Here is a 23256-nt window from a genome sequence, read left to right as displayed (position 1 = left end):
TTCAAAGAGAGGCGAGATTCAAATCCTTGATACGATTTTATTGGTGATATTTCGATTACATGTTCTGGCTCACGTTAGAAAGGAACAATCGACACGATATGTCCACTTATAACTAAAGAACAAGAATTCAGTCATGCATAGGAAAGTCCTTTACACACTTACGTACGCTCCAGGAAAAGAACCCCACCACCACCAATTATTGTTGTGAGACTTGGTCACAATGCTAGTTTTTCATTTCACAGAGAATGGGGTCAATCGTGACTTCCGAGGTCACGGGTCAATTCATGTGACGTAAAAGTCGCATGTCATGAACTTATGCGCATGACACTAATAAAGGTTGTACTTCGAGGACTTCCCTCCTGCACTCCCATAGAGGAAATTAAAGAGGAATTAATAAAGGGAGGGTTCACAGTTGTTAGCATCACCCAACAGTCTAAATTTCAAACCAAGTCACCGATGCCGTTATTTTATGCACAGATTGCAAACGGCCCTCTGTTAGAAACGGTTTACACTCTCACTGAAATGTTCGGCACCAAAATTTCAGTAGAGCGTTACAGAGGAAGGAAGGGGCCTTCTCAATGCTGGCGGGGTCACGGCTTCTTCCGCAGCTCTGTAGCTTGTAAATTACCAATAAAATGTCTAAAATGTGCAAGACCTCATAGGACTAAGGGCTGCACTCTAGCCTTTGAGGATAAGCTAACCTGTGCTAATGGGTCACATGTCATGAACTTCTGAGCATGGCATTTAAGTTTTCATTCGCAACGCTTTCGTCGATGAGTCTGCCATTAACTTTCTCCGCCAAGTATGAAGCGGATTTTTTGTTTACATTTGAAGTTATAATTTTGAGTCATTTTCTTATCTCTTATTATATGTTAAAAGATGAAATACTGGTGTGCTGTTGGATGCTCTAATGCGAAACACAAGAGTGATTGTCTTGATAAAATGTTTTTGGTTTGACTTGGATTATTAGCTTTGAATTAGAAGGTTTTACGCCTTCTTCGAAGTCGGGGATATGCTCCGATCATTTTGAAGAATCCATTCAGTGTGTGTCCATTTACTAAATATAAGAAACTGAAACTCAAAGCTGTTCCAGTAATTTTTTAGAAAAACCCTTCGAGGAAAAAGAAATCGGAAAGCGATCTGCCATCACAAACAAAAGGGGACAATCCAACAAAATCCTGAGTGCATTTCTAATTTATTTTATTAACATTTGATGAAATTTCTCATAATTTTGAATATGCTTAAACGGTTTTAAAATGTTTACATGAATATTGTATTACATTTTACCTGCAAAATCTTATCTAAATTTAATTGATGTAAGTAAACAAACCCCTGTTGCAAAAAAAAAAAAAGCACTTAATTTACAATTAACTACTGATATAATGCTAAACTTGGGTGGAAGTGAATAAATTTCTTAAGATTTATTTAATAAGTGAATCCTTTACTAACTACAGAAAATACAATTTTCTTATTGACTGTTATCAGCATTTATAATTGATGTATTTTATTAAAAGTGGTCTTAACTTGTTACATTTAATGCTGTATATAAGAAATATATATTAAAGTTTTGAAAATACATATCATTTAGTTAAGTATATAAATGCAAGAGAATTGATTACTAAGAAAAATTATTGAATTCTGATTTCAGTGGTATGTAATCTGCTTCTTCCCAGACTATTACTTTTTTCTGAAATAATCGACAAGATCAAGAATTTGCAAAAAGAGCTGCAAGAACTTCAAGATTCTGTGAGAATGAAAGAGATTCATTCCAGAGAATATTGTTGATGATATTAAAATGAGTGCATTGACATGTTTATCAAAAGAAAATTTTTTATCTATATATGTTCTTTTTTGAATTTTAAAGCAGATCATCAAAAATTAAATTTGCTGGAGTGTCTAGTTGATTTATATGCTCTGTTCCTTGTTAAATTAAAGACTGGAATTTCAGATGAATTTTTATCTATTTTGTTTGAAATTTCAGATTCTGCTGTTTCAAGGAATTTTAATTTTGTAACAACAATTTTTTTATGAAAAGTTGAAATTGTTATCTACATTCATGTCCAAAATTAAGGTCGTAAACATAAAATCTGCGAAAAATGAAAAACTATTCACTATGTTGCCACGAAATTTGGCACAGAGCTACACTACAATGGAAGAAAGAACATAGAGACATAACAACATTGAAAAGATTTTAATTGGTAATTAAGAAACAGGATATATCAAAAAGTGTTACATTATGAATCAAAGATAAAGCATTTATCTCGGGAAAGGCATGTCTAATATGGATTGTGACCACCGTGCACTGCTATACAGGCTTCACAACGAGCTTTCATACTATTTATGAGGGTGTCAATAAATGCTTAGTGCAACAAAGCCCATTCTTCCAAAAGCGCGGCTTTTAACTCTTGGAGGGTATTAGGAGGGGGGTTACGATGTGCAATGGCTCTTCCGAGACCATCCCAAACATGTTCAATAGGATTGGAATCCGGAGTCCTCGAGGGCCAGTCCATACGTCGAATATCCTCTTCCTCAAGAAAATCATCCACGATCTGGGCTCTGTGTGGAAGCGCGTTTTCGTCCATAAACATGAAGTTTGGGCCAAAAGCACCCGGAACAACCTTACATAGGCTTCAAGGATCTCATCCCTATAACGATGTGCATTGACAGTACCCGCATCGAAGACGTGCAGTGGTGTACGACTGCCCAATATTATGCCACCCCAGATAAGGATTCCTCTGCCACCAAACTGTCAATTTCTTTTAAGTAGGAGAGATGAGAGTGAACTCCTCGCTCTCTCCAGATGTAGATTCGAAGAGTGTCACTCTGTGTGGTAAATCTCGACTAATCACTGAAAAGAACACGTCCCCATTCTTGCTGTGCCCCAGACTGATATGTTAGGCACTACAACAGCCGGGCTTTTCTGTTGGATGTAGTCAAAGGGACGCACTCAAATGATCGCCGGGCAGAAAAAGCCCTCTCTGTAAGGCATCTTATACTTTTTGTCTGGAAATTCTTATTCCAGACGCAGCAGCAAGGTCAAGAGCAAGTTGAGGGGACATTGTCAGCCTATGCCGTCATGCGCTTAATGCCAAATAGCGATCCTGTGCAGGCGTCGTTACTCTGTGACGGCCTTGGCCGGCCTTCCTGGTTACAGTACCACTTGTTTGGAATTGATTCCACAACCTGGATACCAGGATTACTTTTGGTGCCACTTGTAATATTCGAACCACCTCCGCTTGAGACTGCCCAGCTTCAAGCCTACCAACGGTTCTCTATCTCAAGGAATCGTCTAAACGATTATGAGAACTCATTCACACTGGAAACAGGTTAAATTTTTTGTTTTAATGCAATATTCACAAAATTGCAGGTAAAACTCCCAGAGGCCAAAACGATCTAATTTCAGTAGTTCCCCAAAAACTAATGCGAAACAACATTTTTTCCCACAACAAAGGTTAGTATCGTGTTAGCGGTCCTTCATATATAAAATATAATTTGTTTAAATTTTACTGTTAGCCATTTAGAATTACTTTGAAAAACCTTTTTGTGACCTTAATTTTGGACATGAGTGTATATTTCCTCCAAAGTCATTAATTATTGAAACCATGATAAAACAGTTAGATTCTGAAAATAAAAACTCCAGATTCATTATTGACTGTACTGAATTTCCTATATAGAAACCTAGCAGTCTAGTAGAACAGCAAATGAATTTTATTTTTATAAGAAAACAAATATTTTAAAAGATATGATAATCATTTACTTTAAAAGATATAAAGCCTTCGGGAGCCATCAGCCATTATACTGTGGTAGCACATCTGATGGATGTATTAGAACCGAATGATGTTGTGATGGCAGATAAAAGTTTCCAAATTTAACAAGAACTACAAATAATAGGATATAAATTGAAATACCCTAAATTTTTAAAGGACTATTCAGTTTAATATTACTGAAAGAACTGATAACTCCAAGGTATCAAGTGTAGGGGTTAGAGTAAAAAGAGCTATTTCAAGAATTAAAATGTACAAATATTTTGCAGGGGCTCTCTCTTATACATGTTTATATAATGTCAGTTCAGTATTTTTTATTACTTGAATGTTGTGTAACTTTCAAAGACCATTAATTAACATCAAATAATTTTTGTATTTGACTAAGTTTTTTTGGTATTATAATAAAATGCATTATCAGGTTTTACTTTTTTATTATGAATCTTAAAGTTTTCTTTATCTTTTAGTAATTCATATTATTTAGTTATTGCTAGGTAATCATGTCAAATAACAAAAGAACAACATGGATTGCTCCAGGAAGAATTATTATTAGTTTTCCAAACACATTTGCTGTTTTGTGATGGATTCAAGGTGAATTTATATGAAGCAACTGTTTCTATTGTTGAAAAAGAAATGCATTCGTTTCTTATATTTAAACTGAAATTGATTATCAATAATATTATGCTATACCATTGTGCACCTCAGTGATTTCTGTTTTAAAAAATACAGGTCTTTTCATTAAAAAATGATTTCCATATCAGCATTTATTATATATTATTTATTTCCAACTTCATTGCTACATGAATGTTTCACTCTTTTCTTCTTCTTCTTTTTTTTCTAACTATTTCTTTAACATATCAATTTCAAATCATAAAACTCTGTAAAAGCATAAAAGTGTTTTTTCCAACTCCTCTTTATATCCTATTTAACTTATATATCATGACCTAATTCTTGTTTATTAAATTTACTGTATTGTATGTTTTTGTTTTATTTTATGATATTTATTCAATGTAATTTTTATCAATGTAAAGATCTGGATCTTTATTTTCAGAACCAAACTGTTTTGTCATGGTTTAAATAACTAATGACTTTTCAGGAAATATAGGTAACAATTTCAACTTTTCATTAAAAAAAAAAACTTTTGTTACAAAATTAAAATACCTTGAAATAGTACAACCTGAAATTTCAAACAAAACAGAAAAAAATTCATTTGAAATTCAAGTCCTTAATTTTACAAAGAACAAAACATATAAATCAATTGGATGCTTCGACAAATTTCATTTTTGAAAATCTGCTTCAGAATTAAAAAAAAAAAAAATTGAACATATATAGAGAAAAACCTTTCTTTAGTTAAATCTGTCAATGCCCTCATTTTCATATCATCAACAATATTTTATAGAATGAATCTCTTTCTTTCTAACAGAATCCTGAAGTTCTTGTAGCTTAGCTCATTTTGCAAACTGCAGATCCTGTCTATTATTTGAGAAAAAGTAATAGTCTGGGAAGAAGCAGAGTACATTCCACCAAAATCAGAATTCATACGAATTTGCTTAGTAATAATTTCTCTTACATTTATACTTAACTAAATGACATGTGTTTTCAAAACTTAAATATATATATATATATATATATATATTTCTTATATTGAGCCTATTTCTTATATTGAGCCTATTTCTTATATTGAGTCTATTATATTGAATTTATCAAATTAAGCACACTTTTAATAAAATACATCAATTATATATTATAACAGTGAATAAGAAAATTGGATTTTCAGTAGTTAGTAAAGGATTCACTTATTAAATAAATTTTTAAGAAATTCAGTCACTTCCCCCTAATTTCCTAAAGTAAATTAAGCATTATAACAGTTGTTATTTTTGCAACAGGAGTTTCTTTACTTACATCAATTAAATTTAGATAAGATTTTGTTAGAAAAATCAGGATTGTTGAAAGAAAACTAATATAACATTTTATCATGACCATCACTCTTATGTTTTGCGTTAAAGCATCCAGCAGCATACCAGTATTTCATCTTTTAACAGATAATAAGAGGAAAGTAAATTAATCAAAATTGTAACTTCAAATGTAAACAAATGCTTCAAATCAAAAATGAATGTAACATTGTCCATCTCTTGTTTCCTCAAATACAATCTGATTTAACAACTAACTTCATATAGAATATAATATATTTTGCACTTATTTTTTTATTACAGTTAATCTTTAAGTGTGTTTCATGCATTTTATGAACAAACTGAGGGTTTTTTCAGTTTTTTTCTCCTAATACAAAATCGGTCAAATGCAATTTTGAAGACAAAGATAAAATATTTCGATTCAAGAAAATACTTAAACTATTACAAAGTTTACTGACTTCACTTGTAAATAGAGAAAGCTTTCACTTAAATATAAAGTGTTCTCAGATGAGAACAAATTACAATTTTACAACCAATGAAAGAGTTGCTTGAATTTTCATAATGATTTAAATTTGGGATATCAAAGTATGTTGATAAATGAAAATGCTGGAAGTAATTTAGTAACAATTACTTCCAGTGATAATGGATTCAATTTTGTATTTATTCATAGAAATGTAAACAGCTAATAAAGATTATACTTGTTTTGAATTCTAAACTTCAATTTTATGTTAACCTTCTTGATTAAAGAATGTCACAATGATATTGTAATTTCATCATTGATAAACAGAGAAAAATGTATCAACATTTGTCTTGGCATTCTCAGCTAATGCAATTAGACCGTTATTCATATGAGAATAATTCCTTGAAACACATTGAATGTATTGCTAAGTCTTCCAGGTATATGTAGATTATGATCTTTATCAGTACTAACATTATTATATTCAAAATCTGCTAATTCTACAATTTCAGGCTCAACATTGCTGCATGAAACATCAGATGCACTACTAAAATGTCTTGATTCATTAGAATCTTTATCGAATAATACAGCATATGCGCATTCAATGGTCAAACAGTCATTATTTCGTTGAATGGTCAAATTCAGACACAACATAATAAATAGCAGGAATTAACTAAGTGAGGGAGGCACCTATATTTGCTTACATGGAAATGATGTACCAGCAGAACCATCTACTGTACATTTAAGAATGTGCACAAAAAATTTCTTTCAAACGAAACATAATAAATTATTGGAAATTTTCACTCCCAGATTTGGTTAATATGGTAACAATCGCACTTTCTATAAACGAACAAACAAAACATACTATGCTGACAAAATTCTGAAAGGTATCTTAAAAGAATTTCAAAAAATAATTTTATAATACATTTTTTTAAACACATAAAAAAATGGCTGAGGTCAAATTGACCCTATCTTAGTATAACAAAAGTTAAAAGGATAAAAAACATTTGCAGAAACATCTTGTAATCAGTTAAATTATGTCCGACTGATAAACATAGATTACATAGCAAAAAAAAAGATTAATAATGTTGAAATATGCAGGTTTTTTTTTTTTCTATGGCTGTAGAGGGGAAAATGACATAAAGCAATACTGAAATAATTTTGTAAAAGTATCATGTTTTTTAATTAAACTGCTGTTCATTAACCCTCTCAATTTCCAAAGACAGTTTGGAGTGCTTTGAGAATTTCGACTTAACACTCAAGGTGGTTTTTGTTTGCCTGTTTTCCTTGGAGGGGAGGTTGCTATGAAAAGTGGCTACTGTGCAAAACGTTACAGGAAAGTCTATATTATATCTAACTGTTGTGGCTTTTTCACAGCCCACTCGCATGTGCCTTAAGGTAGGCATTAACTAAAAAGGTAGTTTGCATTTTTTTTTAATGTTTTCAAAGGTTGAGTTATTCGTGTAAAATATAAAAGATTTTATAGCTATTTACTAAAAGGAATGCATACCATTGGAGGGCACTTTTAAAAACAAATAATATATTAGGATTGCAATACGTTCTTTACTTTTCTGATAAACACCAGATATTCTCTATAGCATTACACTTACTATAATAACATAATAGCAAACTATTGGATTATTACTGCAGCGAATTCACAAGGGAATTTCTTCCAGAAATGTACAGCGACTCCTGTTATTGTGGAAGCAAGTAATTCTGGATTAACACCATCTTATTTGTCTTTTTTTTCCCTCATAAATAACTAATTTAAAAGATAGGCTCTTTCAATAATCTGTTCTTTGGGACACATGCAGAGATACCGAAGTTTTTGATGCCGATTCTCGAGGCAAATAATTTTTTTTTTTCGAAAAATTGCAAAATTCACAACAATTAAGAAATAGATAAAGTGTCATAAAACAGCATCCCGTAACCATTATTGTGGGAAACCTAGTGAGTAGGATAGAAAACTTCCTCAGTCCTGGCATAACTGGCCGATAAAATTTTTTTGATTGGTTGAATAAATAGTAGAAAAGGCCCATATCTTAACATTAGATTTTGAAAACTGTCATACTAGAGCATCAAGCTGTCGTACTAGAGCATCTGTACTTACATCGTTTTAGTATACCAACTGGGCGTCTATTATCCATTTGATTAGTTCCTCCAGGTTTTGGCGCACATGCGGAAAGAAGCTGTGAAGACTGTATTTAAACGCTTGTTTCTGACTCGAAATATGAATTTCTAAACGAAAATACTGAATCTTGAAATTTATATTAACAATTCGCCCGCCTGTCAAAGTATCTAAATTTTGTTACAGTGTTCCTTATTCCCACATTCTTATTTGAGATAAGATTTATAAACAAATCCAAATTATCTACATCTTTCATTTGTAATTTTGTGTTTATATGTTTAGTGAATTAAACATTTATAGCAAGCAGCTGAGTACGTTTTTCGGTTAATTCACAAGTTGCCCATTTATTATTATTATTTTCTTTGTAGCTTTTTAGTAATGCTATTGTGGTATGCAAGTGGATTTCAGAGCTCTGCAGGAGGATGCGTCGTCGATTTTTGGTGGCATATTATTTGTATATATTATGAAGAATTGTTAATAATTTAACAATTCTTCATGCATTTATCGCATTGAATTAAGCAAATATCACTATATAACAAAATTTGATAGGATCAAATATTCCTTAATTTTTTTTAAAATTTTTTTAATGCTCTGAATATAAATAATCAGTTGCAAAATCATTAGGCTCATATGAATCCTTTAGTGACTAGTCATGACAAAGTTCACCAGAAATATTGTTCATATTTACACTTTGGAGATACAAATGTTAACCAAATGTTTAATCGTAATCTTTGCTTGTTTAAAATTTTTCAGAAAGTTCTTTTAGAGTTTAAAAAATTGTTATTTTGGACAGTTAGATGCAAAAAGCTCATATACTTATTTAATCTAATCATGATATTGTTGTCGACCTTTGCTTGTAGTAAAACTTGCGGTTTTGTACTGTCAATAAATATATAAATATCTTTTTTTTTCTTTCCTTTCCTAAGTGTCTGTTTTGCCCATGGTTTATAATGATATGAGCCATTTATTTTAAAAATAAAGCAAGTCCATTTTTTGTTATTGCGAGATATTTAAAGGTTTGCGTTTCAATAAATTTAAAAATATTGGTAAATATTAATCGATATATTTTGTGGTTCCAGATAACGTAGGTTTATAATCCAATAGTGTTTACAGTGCTGACTAAAAAAATAAGAGTTCCATTATAACTAAATGAACTTGCTTCACTTTCAAAATTAAAGAATTATTACAATCATTCATTTAATTAGGAAATAATATTTCAGTTGCATCAGCCATTTTTTAAGAATAAAATCAAAATACTATTCAAATTTTTATAAATATTTATTCATTTGATAAAAAGGGAAAAAAAAACCAAGAATATTCTAGTAGAAAATATAACAACAAACAATTCAGTTTTATTAAGAATTTCAATGAAATTATGTATTTTAGTTTATACGTAGGTATAATCAATTTTAATTTCATTCAAAATTTAACATTTAAAAAAATTTATGATGAACGGGAGGTGTATATGGTATTAAATCCATTATATCCTTGTATTTTTCAGATATAATAAATCTCCTTTTTTTTCTTACATAAAAGATAATTTTATATTTCTGAAATTACTTGGAATTATTTACCTTCCTTGTTGTGTTGGCAAATCGATAATTTTTAAATTCAAAATCTCGTTCTATCGAACATTTTGTTTGGTGCATCCCTTGTAAATCTGATCCAGCATATAGTTAATCAATTCACGGTTTCTCCATCAGTATTTTTCTTCGGTATTATTCTTTTTAAAACTGTTTTTTCCAGAGGTAGGGTTGAAAATAAATTTCAATATTTAATTTCATGTACTAAAAATTTATTATGTTTTCGACAATTCTGTATTACTTTCTAGTAATCCTGGAGAATATGCAAGGAACTGGTTTCTGTATTGAATAGTTACTAAATAGTTCCATTCCAAAATCACGATTGTTCGGTAGAAATGAATGTCCTAGCAATAAAAATTTGTGATCAATGATATTTATTTCGTTGTCACTGGACTGAATAATCGATGGTGGAAGTAAACATTATTATCAACACACAAAATTAAAATATACTTTTTATAAAAAACAAGAGATGGACAATGTTACATTCATTTTTGATTTGAAGCATTTGTTTACATTTGAAGTTACAATTTTGATTAATTTACTTTCCTCTTATTATTTGTTAAAAGATGAAATACTGGTATGCTGCTGGATGCTTTAATGCAAAACATAAGAGTGATGGTCATGATAAAATGTTATATTAGTTTTCTTTCAACAATCCTGATTTTTCCAATAAAATCTTATCTAAATTTAATTGATGTAAGTAAAGAAACTCCTGTTGCAAAAATAACAACTGTTATAATGCTTAATTTACTTTAGGAAATTAGGGAGAAGTGACTGAATTTCTTAAAAATTTATTTAATAAGTGAATCCTTTACTAACTACTGAAAATCTAATTTTCTTATTGACTGTTATAATATATAATTGATTTATTTTATTAAAAGTGCTCTTAATTTGATAAATTGAAGGCTCAATATAAGGAATATATATATATATTTAAGTTTTGAAAACACATGTCATTTAGTTAAGTATATAAATGTAAGAGAAATTATTACTAAGCAAATTCATATGAATTCTGATTTTGGTGGAATGTACTCTGCTTCTTCCCAGACTATTACTTTTTCTCAAATAATAGACAGGATCTGCAATTTCCAAAATGAGCTAAGCTACAAGAACTTCAGGATTCTGTTAGAAAGAAAGAGATTCATTCTATAAGATATTGATGATATGAAAATGAGGGCATTGACAGATTTAACTAAAGAAAGGTTTTTCTCTATATATGTTCGTTTTTTTAAATTCTGAAGCAGATTTTCAAAAATGAAATTTGTCGAAGCATCCAATTGATTTATATGTTTTGTTCTTTGTAAAATTAAGGACTGGAATTTCAAATGAATTTTTATCTGATTTGTTTGAAATTTCAGGGTGTTTTTTTTTATGAAAAGTTGAAATTGTTACCTATATTTCCTGAAAAGTCATTAGTTATTTAAACCATGACAAAACAGTTTGGTTCTGAAAATAAAGACTCCAGATCTTTATTTTATTTTATGATATTCAATCAATGTAATTTTATTAATATAACTTTAGCATTTGAAATAAATTTCATTAATGTTCTGGTTTAAAAGTATATTGTTCAACATTATGTTTTTATTTTTGATTAAAAAAAACTGTTGTTTAGTATCTAGGATGTTTCTGTTGAATAAAATTGATTTCATCATTTGCATTGACATTCTTGTCATGTTATATTTATATTCTTTCTCTCTAGAAAAATAAATGTTGATAAATAGTAAATAGTTTTTGAGTTTTTTGAATTAGTGAGTACATTGAAACATCCATTTGATCATATTTTTTCAAATAATTATCATATATATTTTATCTATATTTTTTTGTAATGTATAAATAAAAATTATGAAAGCATAATTTTGTTTGTTTTCCTTTAATGATTTCTACAAATTAAAATGAAGTAACTGATTCATAAGTTGAATACATTAAAAAAAAAAAAAAAAAGGTATTTATACCTTTTATAATTTGAAATTGTAAACATAGTTTATTCAATATATACTAATTTGAGTTTCATGTTCTTTCCTCCCAGCAAACTGAAAACATCAAAGTCTCAATATTACTAAAAATCATTACATAAGAAAAAAAAAAAAAATGTAATAATTTTATTAGTTAGCTTTAAAATATTAACTTATCCAAGAGTAATAATTATTTCGAAAAAGAACTATATTCGTAAGATTTAACATTCAATAATATTTAAATAATATGTAAAAAAGAACATATGTAATTTTTCAAAAACACTGCTATAGTCATTTGTCAAAATGTATTATTTAGAAAAAAAAAAAAGGGGGAAAAGCCAGCGTCCTGGCATAGGGGTAGCGCGTCTTCCCCGAGATCTGGGAGTCTCGGTTTGGGCATGGGTATTCTATCTGTGAGATATGTGAATGTGGCCCTCCTGTAAAAAGGGGTTGTGCAAGCAAATGAGCCTAGCCCTAGTTGGCACTACTATACTAGCGTCTCAATCGCAACATTTATCAATATGGGATGGGCGAATCCATCATAAACATACATTTCACAGGTAGGTACGTGTGAGTGAGAGGGGCATCAGGGATAAGCGTTGTCTTTTATATGTTGAGTTGTAGCTCAAACTTTTCCCGGTTCAGTTGAATTGTTTTTTGATGAGCATGAGGAAAAAACGTCATTGCTTTTGTACATGAATGTGGATATCGGTTTTTTTCTTTTTTTAAAAAGTTTTTTTTATCTAGTGAGTGTGAATAATTTATCAAATTTTCCTTAATTAATGTCTATTTTTAAATCGCATTTCATATCTTTGTAATTGATTTTTTTGCTGTTTACAAATTTGTTCTTGTGATGCATTTCGTAAACAGATCATATAAAATTTCTAGAAATGTATAAATTAATTGTAAATGAAGAGGTAATTTGATATTGATATCACAGTATATGATCTGCTTATATCCATGTATCTAATATGAATATAAAACAAATCATTATCCATTCCATATATGCTGCTTTTTTATTTGGTCATTATATTACTCTTGTGCTTTCTAGTTTTAAGCATATGTATGTTAAATTCTTGTAACTTATAATTTCTAAATAATTTAAGGTGATAAACTAACAGAAATTCATATCTGTAGTCATAATTAAATAACACATTTTATGAGTAGATGACATATAACCAAAACTTAATTATCTAAGTAAACTTTATTTTTAAAAAAATGAGTAAAACAATATTAACATAAATTTAGAAAAATAATTTAATAATAATTTAGAATTTTTTTTAAAGTGCTGACTGTAAAAACAACTTGATATCACAATTAACTACTCAGGGAAAGTACTTAGATCTTCCTCTCTCTTTATTTTCAATTATTCAGTATTTAATTTATATCTAACTTAAATGAAGCTGACACTAAAGTTAAGTAATAGCATTCATATCATAGTGGTATAATGAACATAGCATGTTGAATAAGTAGTATATATTGTAATTTTCGTTGTATATCAAGACAAGCCTTTATTCAAGAATCAATTTTCTGATCATGTATTCTGATTTTATTGAAAGTATTTTGAGATTTATTAATTTAAAATTAATGTTTGATTGAGATTTACCTTACTATATTCCAATATAGTGTTATATTTTATAAATTTCAAAAGTCTTTGAATAAAATTTTTGTTACTGCAAGTTATTCCCTTCGTCTATACAAATAAAACAAACTACTTTTATACTTAACATATAAATCTCAATAAAAACATGAGGAACCTTTTTAATGCATGATATAAAACTATATTTCAATTCATGTTTTATTGGTAATTTAAGTTTTTTTGTGACAAATTAATCATTTACATAAATTATAACATAATTGTAAATATACTTAAAATGTTTCCATTTGATAAAGTTTTTTATCAGCCTAATTAGTGTTATTTGAAAATAAGCTGCAGCTGTTAATGATTTAAAATTGCAAAGAATTGTATTTTATAGTCAGTTTTTTAAAACACGGCACTATTTAAATCCAATTTTCTAGTGACAGACAATTCATACAAGGCTATATTCAATTACATAAAATTATTTAAATGTAATTTCCTGCTAATGTATCGGAGGATATAAGTTTTTTCAATAGTGTTTTTCTAGCTGTTAAGTCATATTATGAAGAATTTCATGCCCATACCTGAAGCTTCCTCAGTATGTTTCAAAATATAAAAAAAATAATGAAAGATTAATAATAATGGTTTTGTTGATTAAAAGTTAAAAATATTCATAACATTGCATCTTGTTATTGACACTGAATGTAGGAAAGGAATAAACCTCTACTTTAAAAAAAATAAAATTACTACATTTTCCAATTAATAATTTAAACAGAAATGACATTGAACTAATATATTATACAAATATAGAAAGCTTGACTGTTCAGCATGTTTGTAATTTCAATATATATATAAACGGCCATTTTTCAATTGAATAATATACTTTTTACAACATAGCCAAACATGGCTGTCGAATCAATCAATCAATGCTAAACAAGAACGGCAATAAAGTAAATTTCCTTGTTTGGAGACAACTGTGAACTAATGAACATTCTATTTATTAGTTTTAATTGTAAATACCTCTAAATAGGCAAGTTATTTTATGGTCACCCTATAGTTTCATTATATAAATTTTTTGAAATGAAGTTCTAAGAATTCATATAAAAAAATAAAAATTAGAGCAAATAAATTATAGTTTGGTAAAAATTAATTTTACTTGCTAACTCATGCAACAGTTTTTTTTTTTTTTTCATGTTAAGGTGAATGAATATAATATCCTGATAAGTCTATAGTTAAGTAACAAACTAATGCTGGATTTTGAATGAAGCAATAACACTTGGGAAAATAAAAGTGTAACCAAATATCAAGGGCCAAATTCTTATTGGTTTGACAATGTAATATAATTAAATGAAGAACAACATATAAAATAGTAAATAAAGAAAATAAATAATACATAACACTATATTACTTCACAATTTTTAGATTAAACTTTAATAAGTTCACATCATAACTAGGTAGTTTAGAGTAATGAAAATAAAATTCATCAATTGTCAGCTTTATATAACTATAAAATGTAAATAAATGTGTTCATATGTAATGTTGTCTTCTTCCTCTTGTGAATAATTGCAAAATTTATTAATTTGTTTGAAAAATCTTGGTTGATTTCATTATGTCATAAAAGTAAATAGGTAGAATATATGTATTCCTTATCAAGAGAACAGATTTTACTTAATTTGTAAAAGTGCTGCATATTTACGAAATGCATAACCTGAAACATCCAAATTGCCAGCAAACAAAAATATCTGCAAACAAAGGAAATTTACAATAAAAAAGAAAAGTACAAAACCAAACTAATGGTAATATAAAGAATTTATTTCTTACAGAAATTTATCAGAGAAATTTGTCACAAGTATCATTGATATTTAATATGTTTATTTGTGCATTAATAAAATAAATTTTTCGGTTTTAACAATATATTTTTGCATGATTATTTACAGAAGATTTAATGCATTGTATAATTTATATTTCAACAACAGTATAAATATAAGAGTTAAGGTATCACTAACAGGTAATGAATCAATGAATATTTATTCAGTTTTTAACTATGTTCAACTAAAAATTATTGCATGATTATTCAAAAAAAAAAAAAAATGTTTAAATGCATCTGTGTATTAGCAATCATATAAAAAATTAAGCATAATTTAATTACAAGTACTGAATTGATAATTTTACTGAGAGTAAGAATATTTCTTTCCAAATAAATGAATATGTCTTTTAATTTAAACTCCAGTTAAATATAGAAATAACTAAAAAAAATTTATACAAGTAATATAATAAATGAGTTTTTTTATAGTTCTATTTTATGGATTAGATAACTTACAACTCTACGATAACTTACAACTCTGCGCATTATTTGTTAAATACTGCATACCACATTTTGGCTCGTGTATTAAAATTATACCAAATAATCTAGAGAATCTGTAGAACTACATCTTTCAAGAATTGAGAACTTGGTATTAGCTCAGTGATAGTTCATAGATATTTTTAAGAAAAAACTTTAATAATAATGATGTTCTATAATCTATTGCAATCAACTTTTATTATTATCATTATGGAAAATAGCATAATAAAATACTTTTTTAACTTAATTTACACACAAATCTTAATTTTTCAGGGAATTTTTTTATTCAATAGCAGTTTAATTTTTTTTATCGGTTTATTGTATCTAATTATTAAAAAATTTAGCGTGGTAGCTGTATTAGAAACAAAGCATTTTGCAAAAGCATTTATTTCAGCATTTCATAAACTTCATTTGTGGTATTTGACTTTTTGAGGCTGAATAAACTTATGTAATAATATATTAAAAGACTATAATGAAAATAGTTATTTCCATTTTTTTATTAATATATGTACAAAAATATGTTCTTTTCTAAGAACAGAAATATACTTCTATAGTTTTATATTATGACTTGATTTTAAAAAAATGAACACATAATAAATTTGGATGAACATCAAGTTGTAGCAAGTTTGAAAAATCAAGGAAACAAAGTTAATATGAATGAAAGTATTTTAATTAAAACTTGTTTTAAATATTTATATACCAGCTGATTTCATGGTTAAGAAAATTATACATTTGTTTTCATTCGGTTTGCTTGGAAATCATTACCAAAACCAGGTATGAATGGCTGCTAAGCATAGAACTTGTAATGTACTCTCAGTTAACAAAGTAACCATTGAATATACTTACCTATAGATATAGGATAAATATTTATTCACATAAAATATAGGGATGTTACAGTGTTAAAGAACAGAATAAGAATACTTACAGATTGGTATCTTTAAGACTTTGCTTAGCTGAATGCTTACTAAACATGTCTTGATAAATGGTTAGTAATTAAAATAAAAATAACAACTACAATCTGCTGTTTATTTACTGAATTATGTATAAGTCTCATAATTTATAAAAATAATAATGTAAAACATTTACATATGAATATTTCATTGAGTTAGTCCAACAAACATTGACATTGCATAATGCGAGATGTCTTGGATATAGATATAACTAAATAACTTTCGAAAATCAAATAATAAAAAAGCAAATTGCTTAGCATGTAACTAAATTGAAATACTAATATGAAATTTTTATATGTCTATTGTTATATTTTGCTATAATTTAGGGTGTAAAATGTTAATGAATGGAATTAATACTATCAAGAGCTATGAATAAAGATACATATTAAAGAAACAAACTACATACAAAAAATGCTATGCAAAATTGCATACTTTATGAAGAATAAGACAATAGATAATACAAAAAAAAATATTTCAATTGAAAAATATGACTACCATAATTACAGTCTGAGAATTAAAAATCAATAAAATATAGAAAGATGTAAGAAGGAATTATTTATCTAAGTAGTTTGAACACTATTATATTTTCTCACAAATCATAGTCTGTTACTTTTTATAATTAAAAAAATGTTTAAGACTGAAATTGGCAATATTGCAACTGTTTTGGAATAATCAATTTTTGAACACTTGGTACATTCTAAAATAGATCCCATAAAACTATATATGAAATATTACAATATTTTACATAGATTTTTTTAAAAATATTTTTAAAAAGAATTTCCCATTGAATAGTTATTTTTAGAAATTTTATAACTAAAATTGTCTAAAGGAAAATAAATGTAAAACATATGAAGTTCCCTGACAATGTCTTAAATATGTATGTATTTATGATATTAGAATATGATAGTTTTGGGAATGGGATTTTTATGCCATAAAAGTTAGTTAGCTATATGTATCTTTAAATTGGAACTGCAGAAAATGCAAAATATCAGTCCAAAATGTTTGAGTTTAAATTCTGATTTAACAACATCTACTCTTAACTAATTATATTATAGAAAATACTTCTACAGAAAGTTTATATCAAGAAACTTATTCTATTAAAAATATATATTCTGGATGCTTCAATTTATCAATGCATTTTGTAACTAGCTATGATTTAAAAATACAACTTTCAGTAAAACCAAATTTTATTTTATGTTCTCACATCATAACTTAAAATTAGCAATAGCAGAATATAATTTTATTTATTTTTTCAATTCATGATAACATAGAAAGGCAAATAGAAATGTTGAGCTTAGAACTTATAAAAAAAATATAGACATAACCTGTCCTGGAAATGTCAAGAGAAATATAATCATTAGCAGAATATTTTTCTCTGACAACAAAGATACTGCATTCATACAATCATATAAAGTCTTAATAGGCATTTCCCCCCCCTCAGAAACAGTGCACATTTTAATGAAAAAAATGTCTCCATATTATTTAGAAGTCTTCTGTAAAGGAATATAAATTAAAACATTAATGTTAATTTTTTTAAATCAGTAAATCACCTGCTTTGAAGAGGTATCAATGAAAACATTCATTAGGCAAAAAGTACTTTTAAATAATTTCAAGATTCATTAATATCAGGAAATTCAGGACTATCTAAAAACAGCAATAGAAGTAATTTTTTAAAAAAGTGGAAAACAAGTAAAAGCCAGATGAAGAAAATAAATAGTCTAAAATTTTTCGTTTGTACTGAACGATTAACACTATGTCATTTTTCTCCAGCATTCCCTGTAGTGAAATAATACACAATGGAACACTTATAAAAGATGAAAAGGAATTTGTATTAAATATCCATTAAATAAGTAAAAAGATTACTGAAAAATATGTTTTAAGCTAACATGTCGACACATCGTTTATCATTCCATTCTTTCCCAAACACAAGGAAAAGCGTTGTGACTTGGGATACAACTCAACATATAAATGATAACGCTTATCCCTGGTGCCCCTCTCACTCAAACGGTCCTACCTATGAAAAGTACGGTTTGCGATGGATTCATTCATCCCATAGGGATAAACGTTGTGATTGAGACGCTACTATAAAAACAAGAGACGCTCTTCGAAACAGCGAGCTTGTCCGTGGCAAGTGCCATAAGAAACAACAACAAGGGGGGATTGGTTTGGTTATATTAACGTCCCATTTGAAGCAACACTAGGGCTATTTTGGGACGGAACTCGTAATTTTGAACCGCAGTCAGATGACGAGGACGACACCTGAGCTGGCACCCGCCTCTCCACACCACACCATACCAGCGGCAGGACGTTTGGTCATGACAGATTTAACGTGCAACAGACCCCCTTACACGACGGTTCTTCGGTGGAATCGGGTCACGAACCTGAAACCCTCCGGTTCCGAAGCCGAGACCTTACCACCAGGCCACCGCGGCCTACAACAAGGGGATGGGGAAAGGAAAGAATAAAGCGGCACCAAACGAATTAAAAAGCGATGTTAATTAATTATGCAAAAACAATAATTCCATTGAAAATAATAATTAAAATTTTAATATAAGAAATAAAATGATATAACTACCAAAATTCGGAGAAAATAATTCAAAATAATATCTTTTTTTTAAAAAAAAAATCAGACGTTTTTAATAATTGATCGGCTAGCGTAACATAACAATGGTTTCATCAACGTTATCGGCAGACATCCCGACATACGCAGAACAGTTTGTTTGGTACCTGACACGTGACCGTGAATTGACTTCAAATAAGATTAATTCCTTTAAACAAACAATGATTTAAGGAAGGTGTTCCTTTCTCGCAGGCAGAAGCGTCGAAAACAAGGCATATCTCGGTGGTTTTGCTTTGCATTTTTTTCACGGGACGATGTGGCAAATAATGACATTTTTAATTCGTTTTCTGGGACATGTTCGATTATTTTCAGTTTCTCCCAATCGTCAAAAACCTCTTGGTACTCACAAAGGAATTCGCGAGCTTTCATACGCTTAACCATGTTCTCATGACGCACACAACACAATTCTTTATTGTCTGGGAGATTTCTAGAATCGGATTTCCAAGGTAATCCAACCTCATATCTTCCACATGGAAAAATAGTTAATTTCTTTTGAAAATCATTTAAATGTCCACTATGCGCTTTCTTCTTGCAAAGTGATTGAGATGGGTCAGTTATTCCCAAGCATTCTAAATCCCACATTTCCGTCAAATTGACACTTCTGCAATGCATTGAAAGGGTTGTCATGACATTTTCCATTGAGCTTGTTCCCTTCTGCTTACCCATAATAGTTCAACCTAGTTTGGTATGAACCACAGTTAAACCACAATCTAATTCTACAATTTCTCCAGTCAAAAGACTTCCCAAAAGATCTGCGCCAATTAAAAGATCAATTTCATATTATCCAAACAGAATCGGTAATTTCAATTTTGCGATTTTTCAATTCTCTTAAAATGATCCCATCATTTATCTTAGGCACGAACCCACATATCTTTTCCTCCGAAAGTGCTTCCAAGCAGACAGAAAAACTTTCATCTGAAGCCTTTATTTCTATAGTATACAGACCCTTTTCCCTCTGCTTGGTTTCACTCCCCTCAAATAAAGTATTAATAATAGTTTCAACTCAGTGTGGCTTTAAACCCAATTGCTTAATTATCCTATCACTAATATGACTACTCATTGAACCTGAGTCAAAAACGAGACGAATACGTTTTTCGCGACCCTGACCTCCTATAACGAGCTCAAGGGTTTGCAGATAAACTATCCTTCCTCTGCTTACATTTGAAAGAGCCATCTCTGAATTAGAATTATGATTACCAGCATCCATATTATTCTGACCTTTTTTTGAGTTATACCTTTTACACATAATTTCATAATGTGTGTCAGAACACAATTTACATTTTATACGAGATTTTTGATCACGAAATTTAGAAATATGACCAGACTTATCAAAACAAATAAAACATGCACCTTTCTTTGACAAAATATTTAGCCTTTCTTGGCGAGTCATTTTTCTAGCATCAAAACATTTAAAACCAGGGTACCTTCCATTACAAAAAATACAGTTCGAATTTCTCTTACCTGGCCTGCTTAAACTCACCAAAGCAGCGGCAGTGGGTGGACCAGTTTGTTTTTCCGACACAATGGAAACCTCTTTCCTTCGACAATGTTTATCCTCAACCCGCTTCGTGATCGAAGCATCATTTTTTCGTTTCTTATTTCCTTCTGAAGAAAATCATAAAGTCGTTTAAAGATCTTGAACTTTTGGTTTCGTTTTCGTTACCCCTACTTCTGTCCCATGCAATCAGCACTTCCTCCAGCAAACAACTCTCCACCAGTGGTGTTAAGAAATCGCCTGTCTTTCCCAGGCTCTCCAATGCTCTTAACTTTCCTTCCAGCTCGTCATATAGGGTAGGAAAACTTATCTTCATCCGTCTAGATGTAGCGTTCTTCATTACTATGTCTTCATTATTATTGTGTCGTACATAGATTTGTACCAATAAATCATCTCTCCCAAATCGTTGCGGCAATTGATAATTCGATGCCGTTGCTGGAAAGTTCTGCACCAATCGTTCCGCTTTCGAACCCTCTTCAACAGCTTGAATAAGATATTGCATCTTGTTTTCGTTGGGAATACCCGGGTTTGCAGGGATTTTTTGAAATTGGCTCCAAAAGGCCAAATAATCCCGAGCACCTCCATTGAATTTCTTCAGCTGGAGTTGCGGTAACTTGAAATTTATTTTTGTTGGTGGGTTGATCGGAATCAATTTCTCGGTTAATTTCAAATTCAGGTGTGACATTACTTCTAAAAAACGATCACGGTATTTCTCGGCTTCAACAAAATCCGTTTCAAACAACGATTCATTCTCTTCATCCTGAAGCAAACTCGTAGCTATTGATTGCTGATAATCTTCTAATCTTTGAAATTTGTCCTTTAATTGCACTTTCAATAAGGAGAATTCTTCCACCTCAGCAGTTTCGTTTTGAAGTTTGGCTTCAATATTCTTTATACAAAGCGTAAAAGCGGTTCTGAAAACCTTTCCTTGTGTCTTCAGTGCCTGCATATTTCATTTCAGAAGTTTCGTTCTTTGAGTATTATTTATAACTTATGGAGAAAAAAAATGTCATCCGGCTTATAGAAATCCATATAATTCTCAAACTTCGCTCACAAACACTATAAGCATAAGGAAGTTTCCGAGACAATTTCGATTACCGGTTTAGGAGCTGGCATCGAATTCCCGACATGTCGTATTGTTCTAAATATAATAAAAATCTTACAAAAAATTTTACTTCCTTTTTTTAAATCGAAAATGAATAAATAAACATAATAAAAGTCAAAATCTCCTTGAAAATAATAAAAGCGAAAGTAAATGTTGGTGGAAAAATATTTATAAATTACTCAACTGATCAGTGGAGAAATATTAAATATTCTATACAGAACGAGATAAGCAGAATCCTAATATTCCTTCCTTTAAATTAACCAAACAGCAGCTAGTTATTTTTAAATACAAAATGAGCTATAAAGTTGTCGCAAAACTTTCGCTTAAATCTCTTTAATTTTTCAGTATTTGTATGAAAATTTTTAAATACTTATAATCAAGGCCGAATTAATAAATAGGCAAAGTAGGCAATAACCTAAGAGCATCGCAGCTCTAGGGGGCCCCGAGGTGTCTTAATTTTTTAGCTGTATTATTGGGAAAAAATTAATTTACCAACGTTGTGTACTCGAATGTACTGAAACAAAATCAAATATTGTTTAAATTGGGAAAATTATTCTTTTAGCAATCCTAATTAATTACCGATCGTAAATTTTATATTCTCCTTTTTTATTATTCTAACAAGCTATGCAGTTTCATAATTTAAAAACTATCCGATCATATAACAAAACAGTATTCAAACTGTATTAAAAATTGAGTCATTCTTTATGGAATTTTGTTTGAAATTACTTTTAAAATTGAATTTTGAATTATTTATAAGCGAGATAGTGAAATCAATTTTTTGAAAACAATTTAATGAAACATTTTAATTAATTAAATAAATATTTTATTTCAATTTGTCAGAATTTGCATTGAAAATGACTTGTATATAGATTAAAATTAAAATAAATAAAAAAATAGCTAGTTTTGTAAATTGGGATGAGGAAAGAGGGATCCTGCAACTTTCACATACAAAGAAACCTTAGAGGGTTTAACACGGATCTGTTTATAACATAAAAAAGGTCAACAGTTATAAAAACAGATTTGTTTCTGGTTGTGTACGTAGTGTAAATATCGCATGCAAGAACGTAAAAATATACTTAATATCAGCACCTGATGAAATTACAACGCACACACAAATTAACTCACCTTTTAAAAACATGTGTAATATTTTTTATATAAAAATATTAGTATTCATAATAATATTAATTTTAAACAAAATTATAATTATGCTATCCAAAATCCTTTTATTGTATACATTATTTTTAATCAAAATAGTAATATTATTTACAGCAAAAAACTTTTAAATCTTATTTAAAAAAAAAAAAATTACGGGCTATGTCAAGCGAATTTTTTAAATCTTCCGGATGACATTTTTTCCATAAGTTATAAATAATAC

General features: G+C 29.2%; 1 protein-coding gene across 1 annotated transcript; it reads right to left on the bottom strand.

The window, feature by feature from the left end:
- Positions 1–19953: 19953 nt before the first annotated feature.
- Positions 19954–21725, bottom strand: LOC129959230 (uncharacterized). The gene is made up of 3 exons (XM_056072054.1): positions 20951–21725; positions 20743–20886; positions 19954–20033 (listed from the first exon to the last, which is right to left on the bottom strand). Exons 1-3 carry the CDS (start codon positions 21723–21725, stop codon positions 19954–19956), a joined length of 999 nt encoding a protein of 332 aa, XP_055928029.1.
- Positions 21726–23256: the final 1531 nt, after the last annotated feature.

The sequence above is a fragment of the Argiope bruennichi genome, chromosome X1 (assembly GCF_947563725.1).
Source record: "Argiope bruennichi chromosome X1, qqArgBrue1.1, whole genome shotgun sequence".
In the NCBI taxonomy this organism is placed as follows: Eukaryota; Metazoa; Arthropoda; class Arachnida; order Araneae; family Araneidae; genus Argiope; species Argiope bruennichi.
This window is presented reverse-complemented; position numbering and strand designations above follow the sequence as displayed.